The 21,033-nt window shown below is 37.2% G+C and overlaps 1 protein-coding gene across 1 annotated transcript in view; it reads right to left on the bottom strand.

Annotated features, from left to right (window-relative positions):
- Positions 1-15,310, bottom strand: part of gpr39 (G protein-coupled receptor 39) — a 49,853-nt gene extending 34,543 nt beyond the window's left edge. The window contains exon 1 of the mRNA XM_059343180.1: positions 14,134-15,310. Within this exon, the coding sequence (XP_059199163.1) occupies positions 14,134-14,914 (781 nt within the window). The 5' untranslated portion in view covers positions 14,915-15,310. The remainder of the gene's footprint in view (positions 1-14,133) is intronic.
- Between the last annotated feature and the right edge of the window lie 5,723 nt (positions 15,311-21,033).

Raw genomic sequence — 21,033 nt, 5'->3', positions numbered from 1 at the left:
TCTTTGCAGTTGTTTAGTCTCACTATTTGGTGGTTTTGTGTGTCTTTGTAGTAGTTTTGTGTGTTTTTGTAGTAGTTTTGTGTCTCTTTGCAGTTGTTTAGTGTCACTTTGTGGATGTTTTGTGTCTCGTTGTAGTATTTTTATGTGTCTTTTTAGTTGTTAACTTTATCATGTAGTGTCACTTTGTGGTGGTTTTGTGTGTCTTTGTAGTAGTTTTATGTCTCTTTGCAGTTGTTTACTGTCACTTTGTGGTGGTTTTGTGTGAGTTTGTAGTTGTTTAGTCTCACTTGGTAGTAATTTTGTGTGTCTCTTTGTGTCTCTGTACAGCTGTTTTGCATAACTATGTAGTTTGTTTGGTTTTCATGTCCTTGTAGTTCTTTTTGTCTCTTTGAATTTGTTTTTTTTAGTCTTTGTGTTGTTTTTTTCTCTGTGGTTGTTTTCCCCATTTTTGTAGTGGTTTGTAGGTTGTTTTTTGTCTCTTTAAAGTCTTTTTATGTTTCATTTTACTCATTTTACACCTTTTGTGGTCTTTCTGTGCATCTTTGGTTGACATGCTGCAGGTGAATGCCACTTTGGGCCCCTGGGCACAGCATCAACTGTAAGAAACACATAATCCTCTCTGTATCTGGCCTCATCAATATTTATACATAAACCAATATTCTGGTCTGTTGGTTATAAGTACAGCAATAAAGCTGAGTGAAGGGCTGTGGAGATACTGTGAACATCCCACACACTTCCTACTGAGATAGCGTACAGGCAGTGTGTTTGCATAAACGACTATCACACACTCAGGAGTGACATTACACTACGTTGTCTGATTAAAAATCAGTCAAGGCTGTCGGGTTTTAGTGTCTCTTAGACTCACACCTCCTACTTTTCTCTAAGCACTGTGGAGTCATCCGTTAGTATACTTTAATCCTGATGAAAGGATTAACTGCTGAAAACTAAAACAAACCAAAACAAATCCACTGACTTCTGGAGCATTATTGAAGGCTGGAACATTCCAATAAAACAAGCAACAAAACAGCAATAAAGCACAACTTCAATTACAAGCCAAGACATTTTCTGACATGTAAATAAAACAAAATGCAATAATTTGCAAATCCATCCTGACATATATTAAATTGAATAGTATATTTGAAGTTTGGTTTTTGTTAATATCGTTCTGGATTCTGAATATGATTCATTCTGTCCCAACCTTTTTTGTGAATCTGGGTTGTAAACCACACAGCTTTAATTCATCTTTATAATGTTTTTATGACAGCAGTAAATTACTTATTCCAAACACCATGGATTAGGTACATCTAGTCAACTGTGTTCAGACAAAGATATAAATCTTTTTTTTTTTACTTTTTCTGAAGCTCCAATATCACTGTAGTATTCCTCGATGTAATATTTATTTCCAACTGCATTTTGGGGGGAAATAACAATTCCTCCAACCATACGACCACATGAATCATTTTTTCCTACCTTCTTATTTGACACAGGAACATTTCTCAAATGAGCGCCCCTACCAGTGGCAGGAGATCAACGTGTCCTCCTGCCTGAATAAAGCGGCTGCAGTTTTAAACATGTTAACATGGTGAAACAGTTGCAGCTCGGTTGCACTGTAAAAAAAGATAAACAATAGCTACTCAATAAAATTGAGGCAACAGATTGCACGCAATATTAGTAATTAAATCTAAATACGTTACAAGTTGAGTTAATAACAACTTAACAGGAAGTGCCTGTCAATTAATAACGGACTAATTCTATTGTGTTGGATTCATTCAAAATTCTCTTGATTTAGAATTACATACACATAAAGATTATATTTAATGTGGTCAAAATAAGTAGATTCTATCTCAAACATTTTTATATTAAAGTTACTTAAACAACTGCCTCAAAATCAAGGACACATTTATATTTAATGCATTTTATCAAATATATTGAAATTAAAGTGAAAAGAAAGTGAAATTAAATGACTACAGAATAGTTTATTACAGTGTGGGTTTAGGCAACAAAGCTGCTTGGTTAGTCTCAGGAAATGATGGTTTGGGTTACGTTTGTTTCGTAACCTGTTCTGTACAGAAGTATGGGAAATAGTAGTCAGTTACATTAACTCAAAATAAATCAATGCTGTCTTTTGGTGTTCTGGATCAAAGTCCTGTGTTTCTTTGACCTATCCATCCACCCTGACCTCCTCCCTTTCCGGACATTGTCACTCAAAACTGTCACCTGCTTTCTCTTTTCCCCTTATATTTACTACATCCAGTCGAGGTCCCTGCCTAACAAAATGTAAGTATGGTCGGTCATGATAAGCTGCTTGTAGGATTATTACTTAGGGGAGGAAATAATGGTGTTCTTCACACAGAGTATATTATTTATGGTTCTGATTCAGATTTTTTTTCTCGTCGTCGTTTTATCATTCCTCACGCCTGATTCGAGCTCTTGCTGAGTACTTAAATTCCTTGAAACAATTGACAGAATGGAAACTGAATTCATGATCTTTTGTTTTGCATTATCAATTACATATATCAATTATATATAATTAATTTGTGCTTTGTGTCTCTTTTAAGTCTTTCTGTGCATTTCTTTGCAGTTGTTTTGGCTTCCTTTTTGTCTCTTTTTTGTCTTTTTATGTTTCATTTTATTCATTTTACATTTCTTTGTGGTTGGTACGAGTCTCTTTGAGTGACATTTTGCAGGTGAAATTATAAATATATACAGTACTGTGCAAAAGTCGAAGCCGAAGCCGAAGTTGAAGGTCTCTTTTTGAACCCAGTACATAGACAACACTGTCTAGAAGTTTCCCCTGTTTCAAGTGTTTAGCCCCAGAATGTGACAGATTGTTTCTCAGAGATGACACATACAATGATCCTCTGAAACAAACACATTTTAGAAAATTCCCCCATGTTATTGTGTTTTGCTCAGCTTTACTTCCAGCTCATGCTGTGAACCATGTAATGTGAAAACACATTACCTTCTGTTACGGAGGGAATCTATCCATTCAATCAAACTGCCTGCATAAACATCTTCATCAGTTCCAAGCTTCATTACAGCACTGTCAGCTTTCTGTTTGGGGAATAGCTTGTTTGTTCTCTCTCATAACTGTGCTTATTAGATTCTCTGACTAAAAAACGGCTCACATCAGGCGTTTATATGGCAAATTGGGCAAACTTTCATTCCAACGACATTTTACCAGAGATGACTCAAGAATAAAAGTGGAACCAGTGGGCATTTAAAGAGTGCAAACTTTGAAGTGATCTCCGTAATTAGAACGCTCCAAGTTGGTTTGTGAATGCAATTAGGCCTTTTAGTGAGTTTTTGAAGGTCTATTACCAATTTTTTCCCATTTTACACATAGAACCACATAGAGGGTCATAGAAAGTCTTAGATCTTTTTAAAGCTTCTTCTCCAATTTATCTACCAGTCAAATTTCATGAAACTGTCAACAAAAGAATATCATGATCCTTTGACCTCCAAAGAAGGCAAATTTCTGAATGCCTCTGCAAATTTCCTTTTAAATAACTTCATATTGATGTAATGTGCTCATGGATAATTAGAGCTTTAAAATTATAAATAACACCACTAACAACATTCTTTATTAGAATAAACGTAACTTTTTGAGGAAAAAAAACAAGGTATTTTAGTTATCTTGAGTAACGGTCATGGTTTTTGGAAAGAGACATTGCTGTTGATTTTTAAAGTATTATTTATTTAAGTCACTTAAGTCAAGTGCCATATGGTTGCTGTGTTGATAAAAACAGAATGCATCAAATTAGGGATTCAGAGTGCGTATTGAAAAAAATATTTTATGTTTCACAGCATCCAACTCCAAGTGTGGGTCGGTACAACCAATTATTAGTATTGAGGGAAGCATTGAACATTAAAAGACAGATAAATTCTGAAGAAACTTTGATTTTGATGAAATACTATGAAACTGATATTGATGAAATTCTGAAACTGCTATTTGTTTTATTTATTTATTTATTTTGTTCTTATGTCCTTCCTGGTACCTAATATCATGCCCCACAGAAATTAATAAAATAAAATTCTAAAAAAAAAAAAAAATGTTTTCATTATGACAGTTTACTCTGTAAAGGTTTTCCAATGCAAAAAAGTCAGATCTTGGTGACGCTACCTGAAAATGCTCCAGACAGCACTATATACTATTTGCACAGCCATTTGAAAATTACAGTAAAGTTACACATTACTGTATTTATTTGTTCATCTTTAGCATAAATACCATCTTTCTTTTCCCTCATTGTTCCTTCATCTGCTCCTGCTAATCATCACATCCTCATCTTCCACCTCCTCATCATCATCATCATCATCATCATCATCATCATCATAACTTATGCTCCCTCCTCATTTCCATCACGACCATCACAGTCAGCGTATCATAATGTCGATAATCATGTCAACATTCTCATCTATTAACAGCAGTCAGTGTGAATATGTGCATGCACGTTAGACATGACATCCCATCGTACAGCAGGACAGAAACAATTATGTTCCATCAGGCAATTAAGGTGTGCAGGGATTGTGACTAATGGATAAAAGCTCATTTTATGCATTAGCTGTAATGCAGCTGACCCCTCCTTCCACATCCATCTCAGGTCATCAGAGCACAGAAACTCAATTTGATTCACACACTGTCCAATGCTTAATACATAATTAGACTGGTGGTGCTGTACGATTGGCTGGTAATTGAATCAGCATGACTAGAGCGCCACAGTCCTGTACTCAACGCAACACCAGAAATGGAATATACCAGAAAATCTCAATGTTTTTGGCACATCCATGGGTCTTGGAAAAATTTCACATGGCTTATATAGACACAGTATATATACACAGTGTATGACAGCGTATTGGGCCAAGTATGAAAAAAATAAATAAATACGGACCCAGGGGAGGGGGGTAATATTTTGAGAAAAAAGTCTGCTACTTTTTTATCCCATAGATTTACCACTTTTAATCTCATAAATTTGCTTCTTTTTTCTCTTAGATTTTCCACTTTAATCTCATAAATCTGCCACTTTTTTCCTCACACATTTGCCGCTTTTAATCTCATAAATCTGCCACTTTTTTCCTCACAGATTTGCCACTTTTAATCTCATAAATCTGCTACTTTTTTCTTGTAGATTTGCCACCTTAATCTCATAAATCTAATACTTTTTTCACGTAGATTTGCCACTTTAATCTCATAAATTTTATACTTTTTTCACGTAGATTTGCCACTTTTAAACTCATATATCTGCTACTTTTTTTCTCATAGATTTGCCACTTTAATCTCATAAATCTGCTACTTTTTTCACGTATTTCATACTTCATGAATACATAGGCTAAATAAAACACATATTTATTTTAAATCATATACAATAAAATATATAGAGTATCAATGATATTAAAAAATAATAATAATTAATGTAAAAATGAACCATAAAAGGCCTAGCTTGGGACATGAAAATGGTAATTATTTAAAATAGCAGAAAATAAAATGTAAATAATATGAAATAATTTTACAAAACACAAAAAAATAACAATAAAAGGCCTAACCTAGGACATGGAATGATTATTTTATATTAAAAAAATATATAATATGTAAATCATGTAAAGTAATAATTTAAAGATTTAAGAATAGGACTAGCCTGGGATTTGAAAATGATGATTTGTTTTAAATAATATTCAATAAAATATATAATGTGTAAATAATATAAAACAATTAAACACACACACACACAAATAGGCCTAGTCTGGGAAATGAATATGATAGGCATATAGTTGTAATAATTTATAAAAGTCTGGTAATAAAATAAATGCAGGCTATAACAAGCTTTAGATTCATATATCATCATTCAAACAGTTAATCTGACTTTGAGAATCACCGGAATATAACAGTACTCACTCATGAATCATTTTGAACACGAACAACTGTTTCGGTTAAGTTCAATGAGTAGCTACTTTATGTTATTAAAAGATAAAAGGCACAGGGGTAAGCAGAAAGTCAGCATGTATCCATCATTAGTTTTTCCTCTCCAGGATGCTGTAAGGCTGATTAAATGTCTCAGTGACTCTCAGTAGTGCTGAATCATGGCTGTCCTGAGGACCTGAGCTCAGTTAGAGTCACAGTGGAAACCCTTCACCACTGAGAGGAGAGGAGGCAAACTATAGATTCTGTCCTGGTGAAAAACAGCTTCCACACTTGAACTTCCAAAATGGAAAGACAGATATGAGATTTAGGTTTATTGACACCATTTAAGAATAAAAAATAGTGTTGTTAGTGTCTTCTCAATATTGTATAACATCACACATTCAAGGTCACTTTTTAAACTAGCTCCTGCAATGCAATGTAAAGTAATGCTGCTATTTCATTAGAATAAAATGTCATAACGTGAATAAACGTGACTAAATGTGATGTAAATCAGAACTTTAATGCTGTAGGCTATGTTGCTAAGTTGCCTGTTAGTAAAATGCTTTGAGTTAAATTAAGTTCCCACTGGTCTACAGTGATGCAGTGTGTATGTCGAAAGCTTTTATTGTGAAAGGTAAGAACTGTATAAGTAAAGCTCTTAGTTCAGTCTATAGAACAATAAAGACTGTTAGTAAAATGCTTTGAGTTAAATTAAGTTCCCACTGGTCTACAGTGATGCAGTGTATATGTCGAAAGCTTTTATTGTGAAAGGTAAGAACTGTATAAGTAAAGCTCTTAGTTCAGTCTATAGAACAATAAAGACTGTTAGTAAAATGCTTTGAGTTAAATTAAGTTCCCACTGGTCTACAGTGATGCAGTGTATATGTCTAAGGCTTTTATTGTGAAAGGTAAGAACTGTATAAGAAAAGCTCTTAGTTCCGTCTATAGAACAATAAAGACAACAATTTTCATATCCCAATGTGACGCATACTTGGGCTGAGCTTGTGCTTTTTTGTTTTTTAATAGATCGGACTATGTCATTAACTAATTAAACTTAATTAAAGATATACATGTCTTCAGAGAGAAGAGAGACACAGTGCATATTTACACAAAACAGCGGTCTCCATTGATTATCCCCAGAGCGAGAGAAGCCAATCAGTCCGGAACTAATATTAATTAATGTTCTGTGTTCTTCAACACATCCAAAAGATAAAACACACACACAGTCCACTTTCACACAGTGAGCATATGTGAGCATGAGGGAGCTGAGAGGAGCGTCCTGCCACTTTATCCAAAAATAAAAGAATTTGAGTTGACTTATGTCTGTTCTTATGAATGCACTAATAATTTCACTCCAACTGCGTTTGGCTTTTAGCGCTGGTGTTTGCAATGAGGCTAATTTGCTTAGAAAGGGGACAATTTTGCACCAAATGTACACATATTACCTAATTTAAATATATGCAAATAGAACTGTAGCACTGCAATATGCATGGTAGTGCAGTAAGGGGTGCAATTTACCCTTTGCAGGTTATTTGAGAATTACACTGTTTGTTTTTGCCTTCTTTGCACGTTTAGCAGCCGCAAAAGCCTCACAATCCATTCTTGAATTCGCCCCTCAGATATTTTTGATTTTTTTTATGGATGCATTTTTACTGAAACCCAACAAGCAACCCGAACAAACGGCGGACTTACACCCAGGAGATTGAGGTTCGTGTCCCATGTGAAAAAACAAAAGTAAATTCCTTCCATTTTTTTACGCAACTTCCATGGCCCAAAAACTACTACTTTACTTCCAGCATTTACGTACATTTATTTACTGTTTAAACATGTGACATTATAGGTGGTATTGACAAATGTCTATTCTCAGGTTGGAGTAATTGTTGCCAGTGCTGTGCTGAAGTTTGTTTCCCTGTCAAAGAGTGCTTCCCTTTTGTTAAATAAAATGCTGTAATTGCCTTTATGAGCTGTGTGTCGGCTCCAACTGTTGACCTTGTTGATAAGGAGGCCAAATCAGAGGCCACACTACAATAACTGACTCTCAGTTGTCAGAAGACAGGCATGCAAGGAGCGATTTCTTTTAAAGTAAAACTCTACATGTTTCACCAAACAAAAGCCATAATTACATACTACTACTATGTGTTTTATTGGCCTTGCATCAATTGCAGGATTTGAGCTGTACAAGTACACAGTGGATTCCAGTGCTGTGATTCAGACCCATGTTGTTAAAGTAATGAGTATTTAGTGTATGCTAAATGACTGTTTCAACATAACTTCATGGGAGAATGTATTCGGACAAAGAGTGGTTGTGTTTGTCGAACGTGGTCTCACAGGAATCTGTGAAATAGCCACGGATTCGCTTAACTCAAAATCCGTGGAATAGCCATGGAATCACTCAAATTTCCGTGAAACTGACACGGATTTCGCTACAATGCAAGTTAATGATAGTCATATCCCGTGGCTATTCCATGGATATTTTTTCCTATTGGTTTGTTCCAAGTCACGTGACTTTCAAGGTCCCGGTGGTCAGAAGAAAAAACATGGCGGACAGTTCTCTCATTTTTAGTGAAAAAAAATCAATATTTTGACTGCATAAAAATGGATTTTGATCACATATCTAGCAAGAAATATATGTTTTATTTTCTAAATATTCACTCAGTGAATGTACATAATCACTTTGTATTTTGGAATATCCACGGGATATGACTGTCATTAACTTGTATTGTAGCGAAATCTGTGTCAGTTTCACAGAAATTTGAGTGATTCTGTGGCTATTCCACGGATTTTGAGTTAAGCAAATCCGTGGCTATTTCACAGATTGCTGTGAGACCATGTTGTGTTTGTCGGGTGATGGTACACTCTGAAATGCAGAATAAAGTGTCACAACAAAGTGGGAACACTGTGTTTGGGGTCTAGGACTTGTTGGAAATATCTGATAAACACATTGAGATGATATTTACCACCAGTCAGTCATCCCTTCACTATACGTGGTTCTAATTCATATCATTTTGCAAATATAAAAAACATCACGTCTGCTGGTGCTCTCCTATGTAGCAGACCTTTGTGCATCATGTTTACTGCAATGAGCCCACCAATTTAAGAAAGTACGTCTAGTCATCAGCTGCAGAGAGCTGCTGGGATGTAGATGACAGGTAGCACAAAGCTGCAGGTAGCAGAACCTGTCCTCAGCAGGCTCTCTTTCTTTAGAAAAGTTTCCCATCTCCAATTAGAGAGACAGATTCTCTGACGTCCTTCATACTGGCTGTGCTTTTTACTTTGAATGAAAGAGGATAATCAAAGGGCATTCTGGTTTATTCTTGTGCATGTACCTGTTGATGTGGTAATTACAACACATTTTCATCCTTGACACATTCAAAAAACCCAGTTTTGAACATTTTAGTGACGGTGTGTCAGTTTCCGCAAGTTACATGTATAGAGGCTTTTTAAAAGAAACTTCAAAGTTCACAGGAAAGCAATAACACCACTTATAAGGTTCAGGTAAAAGCACAGGGTTTGGCTTAAAAACAACTACTTCCACACTTAACTACTGGACAAAGTTACACAGGAGTACACCAAATAACAATAATGACTTTTGGTTTCACACAGGACACAAACACCAGAGTCCAGGGGACAAAGTCCACCATCCCTCACTCCCACTCTTTGGACCTTTACTCTCTTTGTATTATGTCCTTTACTCTAAGCACCTCATCGGCCCTGGATGGATTTGCATTGGTATTAATGGGATGCCTGGTGCATCTCATACACACACTAAAAGGTGCCTTGTGAGTTGGTATTAGACACTGAAGTGTCGATGATGAGTTCGGAGTGAGACCAGGTTGGTGATGTTTAAATAAAGCTTCATGAACCATTACTCATATTTGTTGACCCCACTAGGTGGCACTCTTGGTAATTCATGTAACAGCAATTCAGTTTCTGGTGTATAGAGAACATCTTCTAGAGGGCTAGACGTCTAGAGTCAATACATTTTTAAATGCCAAATGTCAAAATGGTCTTATTCTAGTCTGTTGATACATGTAGTAGTATATTTTTTCCAGAAACAATGGAAAAACACCATATTTTGAGATGTCCAAAATTTGAAGTTCGGAAAAAAAAAACGTACTGATTTTTTGAATACATTTTGTTACGTCTGTGATATAGGTCAATTTCCTAAAAAAATAAAAAAGGTGTGAAATTAAATCTGCATTATTTTATTTTTGCCCTGAACGTCCCTGAATGGGCCTGCTGGGAAATATGGAAGAGCACACATTAACAGTACAGTGGAAACTATAATCTACAATGTTCACATATCCGAAAAGAAACCTTTAGGTTGTCAAATGACCCTGCAGAGACAGAAATGTCCTCCTAGGACATTTTTGGTCTGTTTATCACCTACAAATCTATCAACAACTGACTACACTGGCACAGATAACAGAAAATCAGCCTCACAACACTATGGGGACTGAACAACATGCAATTGTGACAAGGCACCAGAATGGGTTTTGAACTGGTAATATAACTGAACAATAACAGCAGCAGGCCTAGCATGTTGCAGCACCAGTCAATTATCCTTAGTTTCTTTTGTTCAGACAAGGGAAAGTAGGAGATGTTTTTTTACCTGACATGTTTCGACAGACAACTTCTTCAGAGGTGTCAGCTGATCGCTGTGTCAATTAACTTAACCAATTAAGTAATTAAGTTTAAGTCCATTACTGTTAAACTCCATTAAAAGTCCAGACGGGCCAAACTTACTGTCATCAGTGCCACATAGTGGACAGTAGAGGCAGCAGAAACTTTCCTCTCTTAATATGCTTTTGCACCCAGTACTGTTTGTAAGCCGATATTTGCAACCTTTGTTCACATTTGCAACATTTAAAATTTTATTGAGCATGATAGTGTTTTGAAATTTTAAAAAATTATGTTGGACTAAAGGACTAAAAAAGACACAAAATGACCAAAAAAGACACACAATGACTAAAAAAAAAAAAAAAAAGTCCCCCCCTGTTGGCCGTTAGAAAGAATGCAGGTTTAAGGCACTTCTGCATTGCCCCTTGGTTTGTTCTCTGGCAAGTCACATCTAAATCTATGGCTCTTTAGAATCTAAAGTCTCCAATATGTTCACCAGCTTTTTCTGTTTGACAGTTTTTACTTATTGTTGTTTACAAAGGATATTAAATTCCCTTTCTTGCTGAATCCTTTACTTAGAAACAGTTTGAACTAATATGTAGTTGTACATTTTAGTGGGAAACAGCAAGTTTATCTCCAGCTTCCTTCTGTGGATGTTAGTTCCTGTGTGTCCTGCTTCTTGTCAGTGAACTGTTTATTCATGTGGTCGTTCTCTGTGACCGCTCTGCTGGATGACTCAGGGACTTTGGGAGTTTGTCTGCTCTATATCCTTTTCTTTTTTCATGTCAGCCCGTCTGCTGTGGGTCATATCAGCATCCGTGAACATCTCTGTGTTCCTCCCTTCTCATGTCCGATGCTAGCTGACCGCTGTCCACCGGACCAAGACAGGCCTGATGTCCTCAGGATGTCCACCCCAGAGACTCTGTTTATTCTGTCATTAAAATTGTATCTGGGTTGGTAAAGTACTGGTAGTTTTGGAATTCATTTCATACCTGAGTGCCTGGAAGGAGAGTTCCTGTCTGTCTTTTGTGAGGTTTTGCTTCTGTTTTTTTAATAGAGTATTGTTTTTGTTGTAGATAAAGTTTATTGGGATTCTGTCTTTTTTCAGTTAAAAGTGGACATGGAGCCATTTGAGGATAGATAGATAGATAGATAGATAGATAGATAGATAGATAGATAGATAGATAGATAGATAGATAGATAGATAGATAGATAGATAGATAGAATGCTTCATAACAAATATCGGTAACGCTTTATATTAAGGTCCTTGTAATAACCATTAATTAACAAGTAATAAGGCATTGTTCTCGCTTTAGATCCCTTTAGCTGCAAAAAGCATAGTTAACTGTTAACAAGTGCATAGTTAACGTAAAATAGATGAGCAATAAAGTATATTTTAATATCAATAAGCAAACAAAAGATTAATAAAGGCATGGCAAAGACATAATGGGTGGGTTATGGGTGTTTGTAATGCTATTATGAAGAATTATAAGATACTCATGAGGCTTTTATTAATGTTCTTATTATACATCTCTTATAGCCTGCTATTAGTTGTATTATAATGCCATTATTAACACTTATATAGGCTTATAAACACACAGTAATGTTAATATTCATCTTGTAAGCACTTACAAGGGCCTTATTACTTGTTAATTAATGGTTATTACAAGGACCTTAATATAAAGCGTTACCCAAATATCTTAACACATTACAAAGAGTTTTATAATTACTCACAAGGGCAAGTGTTGTAATACTTCCAACTGCTGGTCAATTAGCAAGAATCATGCAGAATGCATCATAATTTTCAGATTTCAAACTATAATATTTTTGTAATTCATTATAATGTAAATATGCATGATTAGGGGAGGGTTTTGGGCTAATATTAACCCTATAATGCATCATAAGTATTATTATTATTGTAATGAGGCATTCTGGATATTTATCAGGGCTTATAACTATATTTATGTAGTGCTACAAGCAGGTTTTATAGAAAGGGTTACTGCAGATTCAGACCAGACTGAGTGTCACAAGATAGTTTATCTGCACATTTAGTTCAAGAGCACGCCCTCAACAAATGCAGTGTGTGTGTGTGTGTGTGTGTGTGTGTGTGCCCGTCCGTGTGTGAAAGCAATCATTTGAATGGTCATAACACTGGAAATATAGCCTCCCTCACTTCCACTTATGGCTCAGAGTCAATGTGGTGTTTTCACTGCTAGTGTAAACAGATGAAGAGGCTGTTCGACATGTCCAAATAACACCGGCAGCAGCAGTAATATATCGCCATCACACAGACACACACACGACCACACACACACACACACACACACAGAACCATACACAGTGGCCCAAAACAACACAAGGTTACACTTCTGTTGAGACTTCTCAGCGAGTTTTGCTGTTATGCCGGCACTTGACAGTAAAATATGTAATGTTTTAAGACTTGTGTTATATGTTTTGTTTAATTGTATATTTAAATAATCTTTCAATAGCATTTTAAACCCCATTGTGAATGGATCAGTGGTGGTCAATGGCAATGGTTGACTGCCATTGACTTTTATCAAGTTTTAGCCACATTTTGTACAATACACTTTTAGATCCTGTATTTTTTTTAACTAGATGAAGTATTTTAGTCATCGACATCTTGATCTTAATTTTTCAGAGAAACAAGCTGAGCAGTTGCTAGCAGGTGTCTGCAGTGGGCTGAACAGCATTGAGGAGACACAGATTTTTAATTTTGACTCTCCAGTTATGTTGTGGGTCAAATTGACCCATTTCAAAGTTTAAGAATCTAAAAAAAGAATTGTTAAAAGTATCTTCTTCTGCTTGATTTAATAAGTGTAATTGACATGTACAATTAAAATGGTTCACTTCACATATTTGCAAAAATTTAAAATTGTAAAGTAAAAGATAAATGTAATGTAAAACCATTGTATTTTATATGTACATATTTCCAATATACATTAAAAAAAACTTTAACATGCATTTTTTTAAATTAAAAAAAGAGTGAATTATCCTCATTGACCCATGATATGTGAGAGGTAAAGAACACACTTGCACTAAATATTAATTGAAATGGTTATTTATGGAGTTATTAATGAAATATAAACAATGTTTATTGGGATTTTTTTTCTGTTTCTGACACTTTTTGATAACTAAACATGCCCCGGGTCAAGTTTACTCACAAACATTATTGCTGTTGCTAAGAAACGAACATAACAGGAATGTTAAACCGCTGTATTTAGTGTACTTTCCATTGATTTTTTAATTTTTTTTTAGGTAAAACAGGTTTATCAAGGGTTTTTACTGGTTTTAATCAACAGGTTTGCTGTTTTGGAGAGCAGGAGACCTCTGTTGAGATTTTTGTCTCCAGATAAAAACCTCCTGAACAATGAACACTGAAGGAATCCTAACCAGGAGAAGCAGATAATGCTACGACAGCATTGCTCTGTCTTTTGTAATCGTTTTGATGTGAGACCCCTAGTAGAAGAAAATTACATATTGCACTATTAAGTCCCAAAAATCAGACAGTATACACACAATAACAACCAGACACACAGAGCTATTTGATCAGACTCAGAACAAGGTGGTTTTTTTTAGATATTAAACCAACAACCTACCAAGAAAAATGATGGTCTGCTTCCTGGCTGTCTTGACTCTTGAACTCTCATGCTTGGGTGCTCTCTGGACTCCATTGGTGCCTCCATCCGATGATCCCAAAGGTTTCCGGAGCACGAGGACCATGGCCCGACACATGAAGGCCACACCGACCAACACGATCATGTAGAGGATGAAAGCCACGAAGATGCTGACCCTGTACATCACCCAGCGCTCCCTCAGATTGGTACAGAAAGTCAGATTCTGCACAGGTGTGTCCTGCAGGTAGGGAATGTGTCCCTGCGTTCCCGTGGCAACCAGCAGCGGCAGGGCCACGAGCACGGACACCAGCCAGGCGAAGGTGATGAGCGCCGAGGTACGTTTTCCACCCAAGTCTTTGAAGCGGAACGGGTGGCAGATAGCCACGTAGCGCTCAAAGCTAAGCGTGGCTACGTTGAGAATGGTGGCGTAGCTGCAAGCCTCGAACAGAAAGTTGTAGATCTTGCAGGCAGCATTCCCTTCTCCGGTGGAGAACGGGAACCAGATGGCGCTGTAGAGCTCCACCGGCATGCCGATGAGGAGCACCAACAGGTCGGAGCACGCCAGGCTGACCATGTGGTCGGTGACGTTCTTCTGCAGGTAGCCGTTACGCTTCAGCACCTGTGTCACTCTGATGGTGATTGAGTTACCCATGATGCCCGTCACCAGGATGAGGCTGTAGAAGACGGTGAGGAAGATTTTGAGGGGGTAGGTGGGTTCAAGCTCCCTCCAGTCTTTCTTGTCTGCAATCTCTATTTCCTCCATTTCGGTGAGTGGTGAGCTCAGATTTGCAGCTATTGATTTTTTCCCTTGAGCTTATCAGTCGTGCTGGGTGCAGCCTCTGTGATTAGAGTCCAGATCCAGAAGTGAGTCGTTTTCCAAGTTAAGACTCTTCTTTGTCTGGAGTTATGTCTTCCAGGAGAGTATCCCAGTGGGCGGTAAACTCCTAATCACAGTCGGACTATCATTTCAAGACACTCTCCAGTAGAAAATATGAAATCTCGTCACTACTTTCTCTTAGATATCCATTGTTTTACCGCCATAAGTCAGCGTGTGGTTCTAAGCCAGGTCCATCTCCTCCCATTCCTCAAGATCATCTGGAATCCCCCAAGAGTCCTCACAGGTTCAAGTCCAGAGTCGGGTGGTTTCACCTCAGTCTGAGCTAAGTGTTAGCCAACACTCCACACACACACAAATTTCCTCCTCCCACCTACGAGGGCAGGGCGGTTAAACATTAAACAGTATGACAGGCAGCGTGAGTGCTGAGGCCTGCTTTCATTTCTTATCATCAGAGCTTGTGCGCCTCCCTTTCACAGAAACACTCTGCCTTACTTTAAGAGACTAGAAATATAGTTAAATACTCATGAAATTTGATTCAACATGGAAACAGATAAGAAGAACAGAATTAAAAACATGCAAAACACACAAATTTGTGGAGATAATGTTAGATAAAGCTGCAGCACCTCAAAGTGGCATTCAAAGTTACCTTAAAGGTCCCTTATTGTGAAAATTGTGTTTTTTTCTGGCCTATACATATGTTTTTAGTCATCCTTCAGCCAGCCAGACCTGTGCATATGGAAAGCTGAAACCCCTGCATTGGGTTTTTTTCCCCCCTCCTCTTTGGTCTGCTGGCCCTCCTATGGGCAGTTTCAATTTGCCACTTGTTGGTGCGTAGTTACGGGTGCTATTACACTGTAAAAAATGTTTGTAGAAACTACAGTAAAACACTCTCAAATTACATCAGAAATAGGGCGTAAAATAAAAAATTGTATATCACCGTATTAGACACTTTTAATTACCGTAAATCAAAGAAAAGCACAAAACTTTTACTTTTACTGTCATACACTTTAGAAAACAGTTTTGCTGTAAAAATATAAAATTTTCATGTAAAATTAATGGAGAAATAGCATGATCTCACAATGACACAATTACCCTAAAAATATTGGGATTATTCAGTCTAAATTACAGTTTTTTTCTGATATTTACATTTAAATGTACAGTAGGAAAGCCACTCCTGTATTTTTTACGGTTAAGTTCTGGCAACCACAGCTGCCGGTATTTTACCGTAAATTAAACAGAATTTTTTTTACAGTGTAGCATAAACAGGTGTATAATTACTCCCAGAGCCGTCAATCAAGGCTCTGACTCTATTGAGAAAAGTGAGCTTTCTATGTGTTGATTTTGATAATAATAAAGCAGGTCTAGGTGCTGTGTGAGTACTGTGAAAGCATCGAAATGTTTAATCCATGGAGAGCAATGCACACAGCCTGTATTCAGACACTGCTGTGCAGATCATATCGGCCACCTCAATTTTTCTGCAACATCAAACTGTCACATAAAATATACCATGTGCTAATTTTGAGAAATGATTGTGCATATTTTCCTCTGCACATCAACAGGCATGTTGGAGACAGACACATGTTCATACAGCTCCGTGGAAAACTGTCTATTCTAAACACAGAAATGTTGGCCTCTGAAAAGTATGTCCATCTATATGACTCAATACTTGATTGGGGCTATTTAACTTGAACTACTGGAATCAGACTTTTCCATCATATTCTCATGTATTGGGATGTACCTGTATATTAATGAGTTATTTCTGACCCATGCCCAAGTGTGCCTCAGGTGTGTCAAAAGAGCTTGGCCAAGAGAGAGATGTGACCGTAATACCTGGCTCAAACAAAATCACTTTTACCAAAACACCTGGTGGTCCAAAAAGGCAATTCCTGTGTCAGTGTGATGATTTCACAACTACAGTGAGCTATATACACTCAGCAGCCATATTATTATTTTATTTAACCTTTATTTAACCAGGGAATATCCCATTGAGATTAAGAACCTCTTTTTCAAGGGAGCCCTGGCCAAGAGGCAGCAAACACAGAATACAGTTACATATTTACATAACATACAGACCTTAAACACATCATGAGAAACAAGTGCATGTTATGGAATTGGCCTCAATAACTCTAAGTTTGGATTTAAAAGTGCTCAAAGAAACAAATTCAGTTAATTTCCATTCTTTCTGGCGCATATTCCAGCATAAGGTGCAGAGTAAACAAATGCCCTTTTACCCAACTCCGTATGAGCATAAGGGACAGAAAGCAACAATTGATCTTGTGAATGAAGAGAATAAGATCCTGCATTTCTCACAATTATCTAGCAAGGTGTACCTAATAAAGTGGCCAGTGTGGACTTCTGCATACCTTGGTTGTAACGAGTTATCTGAGTTACTGTTAGTCTGACCATTCTCCTATGACCTCTGGCATCATCATAAGGCATCAAGGCTCACTGCATATTTTCTTATAGTTATTCATATTCTCATAGTTTGTGGAATACTCAGACCATCAACCACGCCACGTTCAAAGTCACTTAAATCACTTTTCTTCCCCATTCTGATGCTGGTTTGACGTTCAGCAGCTTGTCTTCACCATGTCTACATGCCCAACTGTTTTGAGTTGCTGCCATGTGATTGGCTGATTAGATATTTGAGTTAACAAACAGTTGCACAATTTTACCTAAAGTGGCCTGTGAGTGTTGTAGAAAAATAGTATTAGATTCTTGATATTTAAACAATACACATTAACAGCACAGTGAATTAAATCATGTCTCATGGAGTTGATTGGCATGAGAAGTATCTAAACTGGTTCCCAATCCACTTTCTATTGTTTCTTTGAAGTTTCTCTCACTACTTTGCAATGTCTGGTTCCTGTATGCTAACTTCATTAAATAAATTACTTCATCTGTAACTTCCTACTGTTCTTTGATCATGTTAGACTGAAAGTTTGTATATAAGGTAAGTTTCTTCTGTGGGCAGAGATTGCTGAGAACTCTCTCCGTGCACATAACTAAAGGCTTTGATTGATCACACCGGCTGGCTGCATTTTTCTTCAGACTTTGAAACATTCTCAATATTTTGGGAAGAAACTGCAACTACAGTGTATATCAGTAGGTACAAGTGCCACTACATTTCCGTTATAGTTGCAATGACATTCAGAGAATCAGAGAGAGAGAGTGCAGATGCAAAAAACTTGGAAAAACTAAGAGACAGGCACTGAAACTGCAATATTCACACAGGCAGAATGAGAACAATAATTTAATTTTAAAACATGTTAACATGTTCTAGTAGGAAGCCAAATAACAAGTATGAACCTGAAAATAAGCTTAAAGCTGAGAAGTAAAAAGTGGACAGGGTAGATTTAGATTTTTTTTTTTTTTTTTAAACATAATTGTGCAGGGAAGTTAAGAAGGTAAAAATAGGAACTGGGCTGAAATAAACCAGGCGTAGCTGTTTAGGTGAGGTGAACATATTTTCCACTGAGTTCAAAGAGATATTGTTCATATTAAGAAAATGCAACATAAACACAATTACGATAGTGGGATAACATTTGTATGGCTGATAAAATGTCTTGAATTATTGAGATGTGTTCCTTTAAACATTGGGAAGATGGATCATCACCAGGCTCATCACTGCCTCGGCTTCATCTGATGCCTGACAGGTTTCAACCTGATTAGATAAAAGCTCTAAATGCCTCTCACTGTGATTGAATATTGTCAGATACCGTCAATTAAACCACCGCGCAGCGCTGTTACCAGATGTTAACTGCCTTAAGTGGGAAAAAAGTTAAATCATGTTTGATTGTTCATTATGAAACTGAAGCCTCTTAATTAATCACGTCTCATTTAAATTATCTTCTGCTATGTTCACCTATGCATATGTGTGTGTGCATGCGTGTGTTGTTTGTGTGTATGTGTGCGTGTGTGAGTATGTATTTGTGTGCATGCGTGTGTGTGCGCATGTGTGTCTGTGTGCGTGTGCATGTATGTGAGTGCGTGCGTGCATGAGTTAGCACATGTTCTACGTGTGTGTGTGTGTGTGTGTTTGCATGCATGTGTGTGCTTGTGTGTGTGCTTGCTTGCGGGTGTTTGCGTCTGTTTTATGTGTGTGCATGTGTCTGTCTGTCTGTGTGTGTGTGTGTGTGTGTGCGTGTGTGTGCACATGCATGCGTGTGTGCGTGCGTGTGTTTCCATGTGTTCTACGTGTGTGTGTGTGTGTGTGTGTGTGTGTGTGCATGCTGCATGCATGCATGTGTGCGCGTGTTCTACTTGTGTGTGTGTCTTTCTGTCTGTGTGTACATGCGTGTGTGTGTGCATGCATGTGTGTGTGTGTGCTTGTGTGTGTGCGCCTGCTTGCGGGTGATCGCGTCTGTTTTATGTGTGTGCGTGTCTGTCTCTCTGTGTGTGTGTGTGTGTGTGTGTGCGTGCGCATGCATGCGTGTGTGCGTGCGTGTGTTTGCATGTGTTCTACGTGTGTGCATGCGTGTGTGTGTGCATGCTACATGCATGCATGTGTGCGCGTGTTCTACTTGTGTGTGTGTCTTTCTGTCTGTGTGTACATGCGTGTGTGTGTGCATGTATGTGCTTGTGTGTGCATGCATGTCTCTACATGCATGCGTGTGTGTGTTTGCGTGTGTTTGTAATTACATACATCTTGACAATGCTTGTCTTATATCTCAGAAATGAGTTACTTAATTGCATGAAATCGTCTCTGTGACTTTGAGAGAATCACACATCATGGCCAGTGTTGTACTGAAATCCTTCACAGCTGTTAGATTTGTGAGGAAATAAACCAACATAAAATGACTGACAATCATGATTAGGCTCTAACTAATGCCTCATTATTTACTTACTATAACAAACCAGTCGTGCATTGGAGGGATGGGGACATTTGCAGCCTGCGTAGGTGGTATTTGAACATGTAATAAAAGATGAAAGCTTTATTCACTCGAGTTTCCACTTGACACTAAAAAGATTAAAAGAGACACGACAGAGAAGCCTCAGGGAAAATACATTCTATACTCTACAAGACCTACAATGTCTCCTGCTTTATGTACGGCAGATTTTACTCCACATTTCGGCCTCTGTTCTGAGCCTAAATGTGCTGCTGTCTGCAGGCACAATCGGCGTCCTACAAGACATTTTTGGCCTCGTTATCTGAGTTCATGGCCATAATGCAGCAATTGAAAAGGATTACAAAAGCTATCTTTTGACATGTTTTCATACAACATTATGAAAGAGGATATTTTGCATGCTTTCAAACAAATCTCTAAATGAAACGCAGGTGCTTTCTGAGACGATGAATGGCCCTCGAGAGGTGAACGTGTGTGAATGGGACTCGGCTCCTTTCAGCACAATCTCTAATTGGATTGCATTGCAAGCTCCTTTATGTGCACATCTCATGGTGAAGTTGTTCTTTTTTCCCTGTTTTTTAAAGTTTGAAAGACAGCCATACTCAAACATGACTTGTGAAGTCTTATATTTAATGAAAAGGATTTCAATTTGTATTGAACATCACTTCTTTAATGTTTAACACTCCTTATGTTGCGGGTCAAATTGACCCATTTCAAAGTTTAAAAATCGAAGTATTTTTTCATTAAAAGAAAAAAGAAATAGGGAACATACATATTTGGAATAAGTTATACTGTAAAGAAAGGCTGGTAAAAACAGTGGAAATATTTAATCAAATTAAGGAGATGAACTAAATGGTCCCTTCCCCAACACGAACACTCACATGCATACACACACACAGATTCATGAACACGCATACATGCACCACCGCTTATTTTTTTATTTTTTCATATTATTACCTTTTTTTTTGTTTGTTTGTTTGTTTTGTGTCATTAGTTTGTTGTTTATTTCTTTTCTTGGAGATCCTCATTTGGGGAATACCAGTTTGCCTTGTATATATGTTTGTCTGTTTACCCTGTGTTTTTGTTATTTACTTTGTGAATATATACCTTGAAAAAAAAAAGGAATGAAATGAAATGACTCATTATGTTTGTGAAAGTAAGAAGCCTTGCAATAAAGTATTAAAAAAGAAAAAGAAA

The sequence above is a fragment of the Centropristis striata genome, chromosome 10 (assembly GCF_030273125.1).
Source record: "Centropristis striata isolate RG_2023a ecotype Rhode Island chromosome 10, C.striata_1.0, whole genome shotgun sequence".
Taxonomy (NCBI): Eukaryota; Metazoa; Chordata; class Actinopteri; order Perciformes; family Serranidae; genus Centropristis; species Centropristis striata.
The sequence above is the reverse complement of the archived record's forward strand: the minus strand, read 5'-3'. Positions and strand labels throughout refer to the sequence as shown.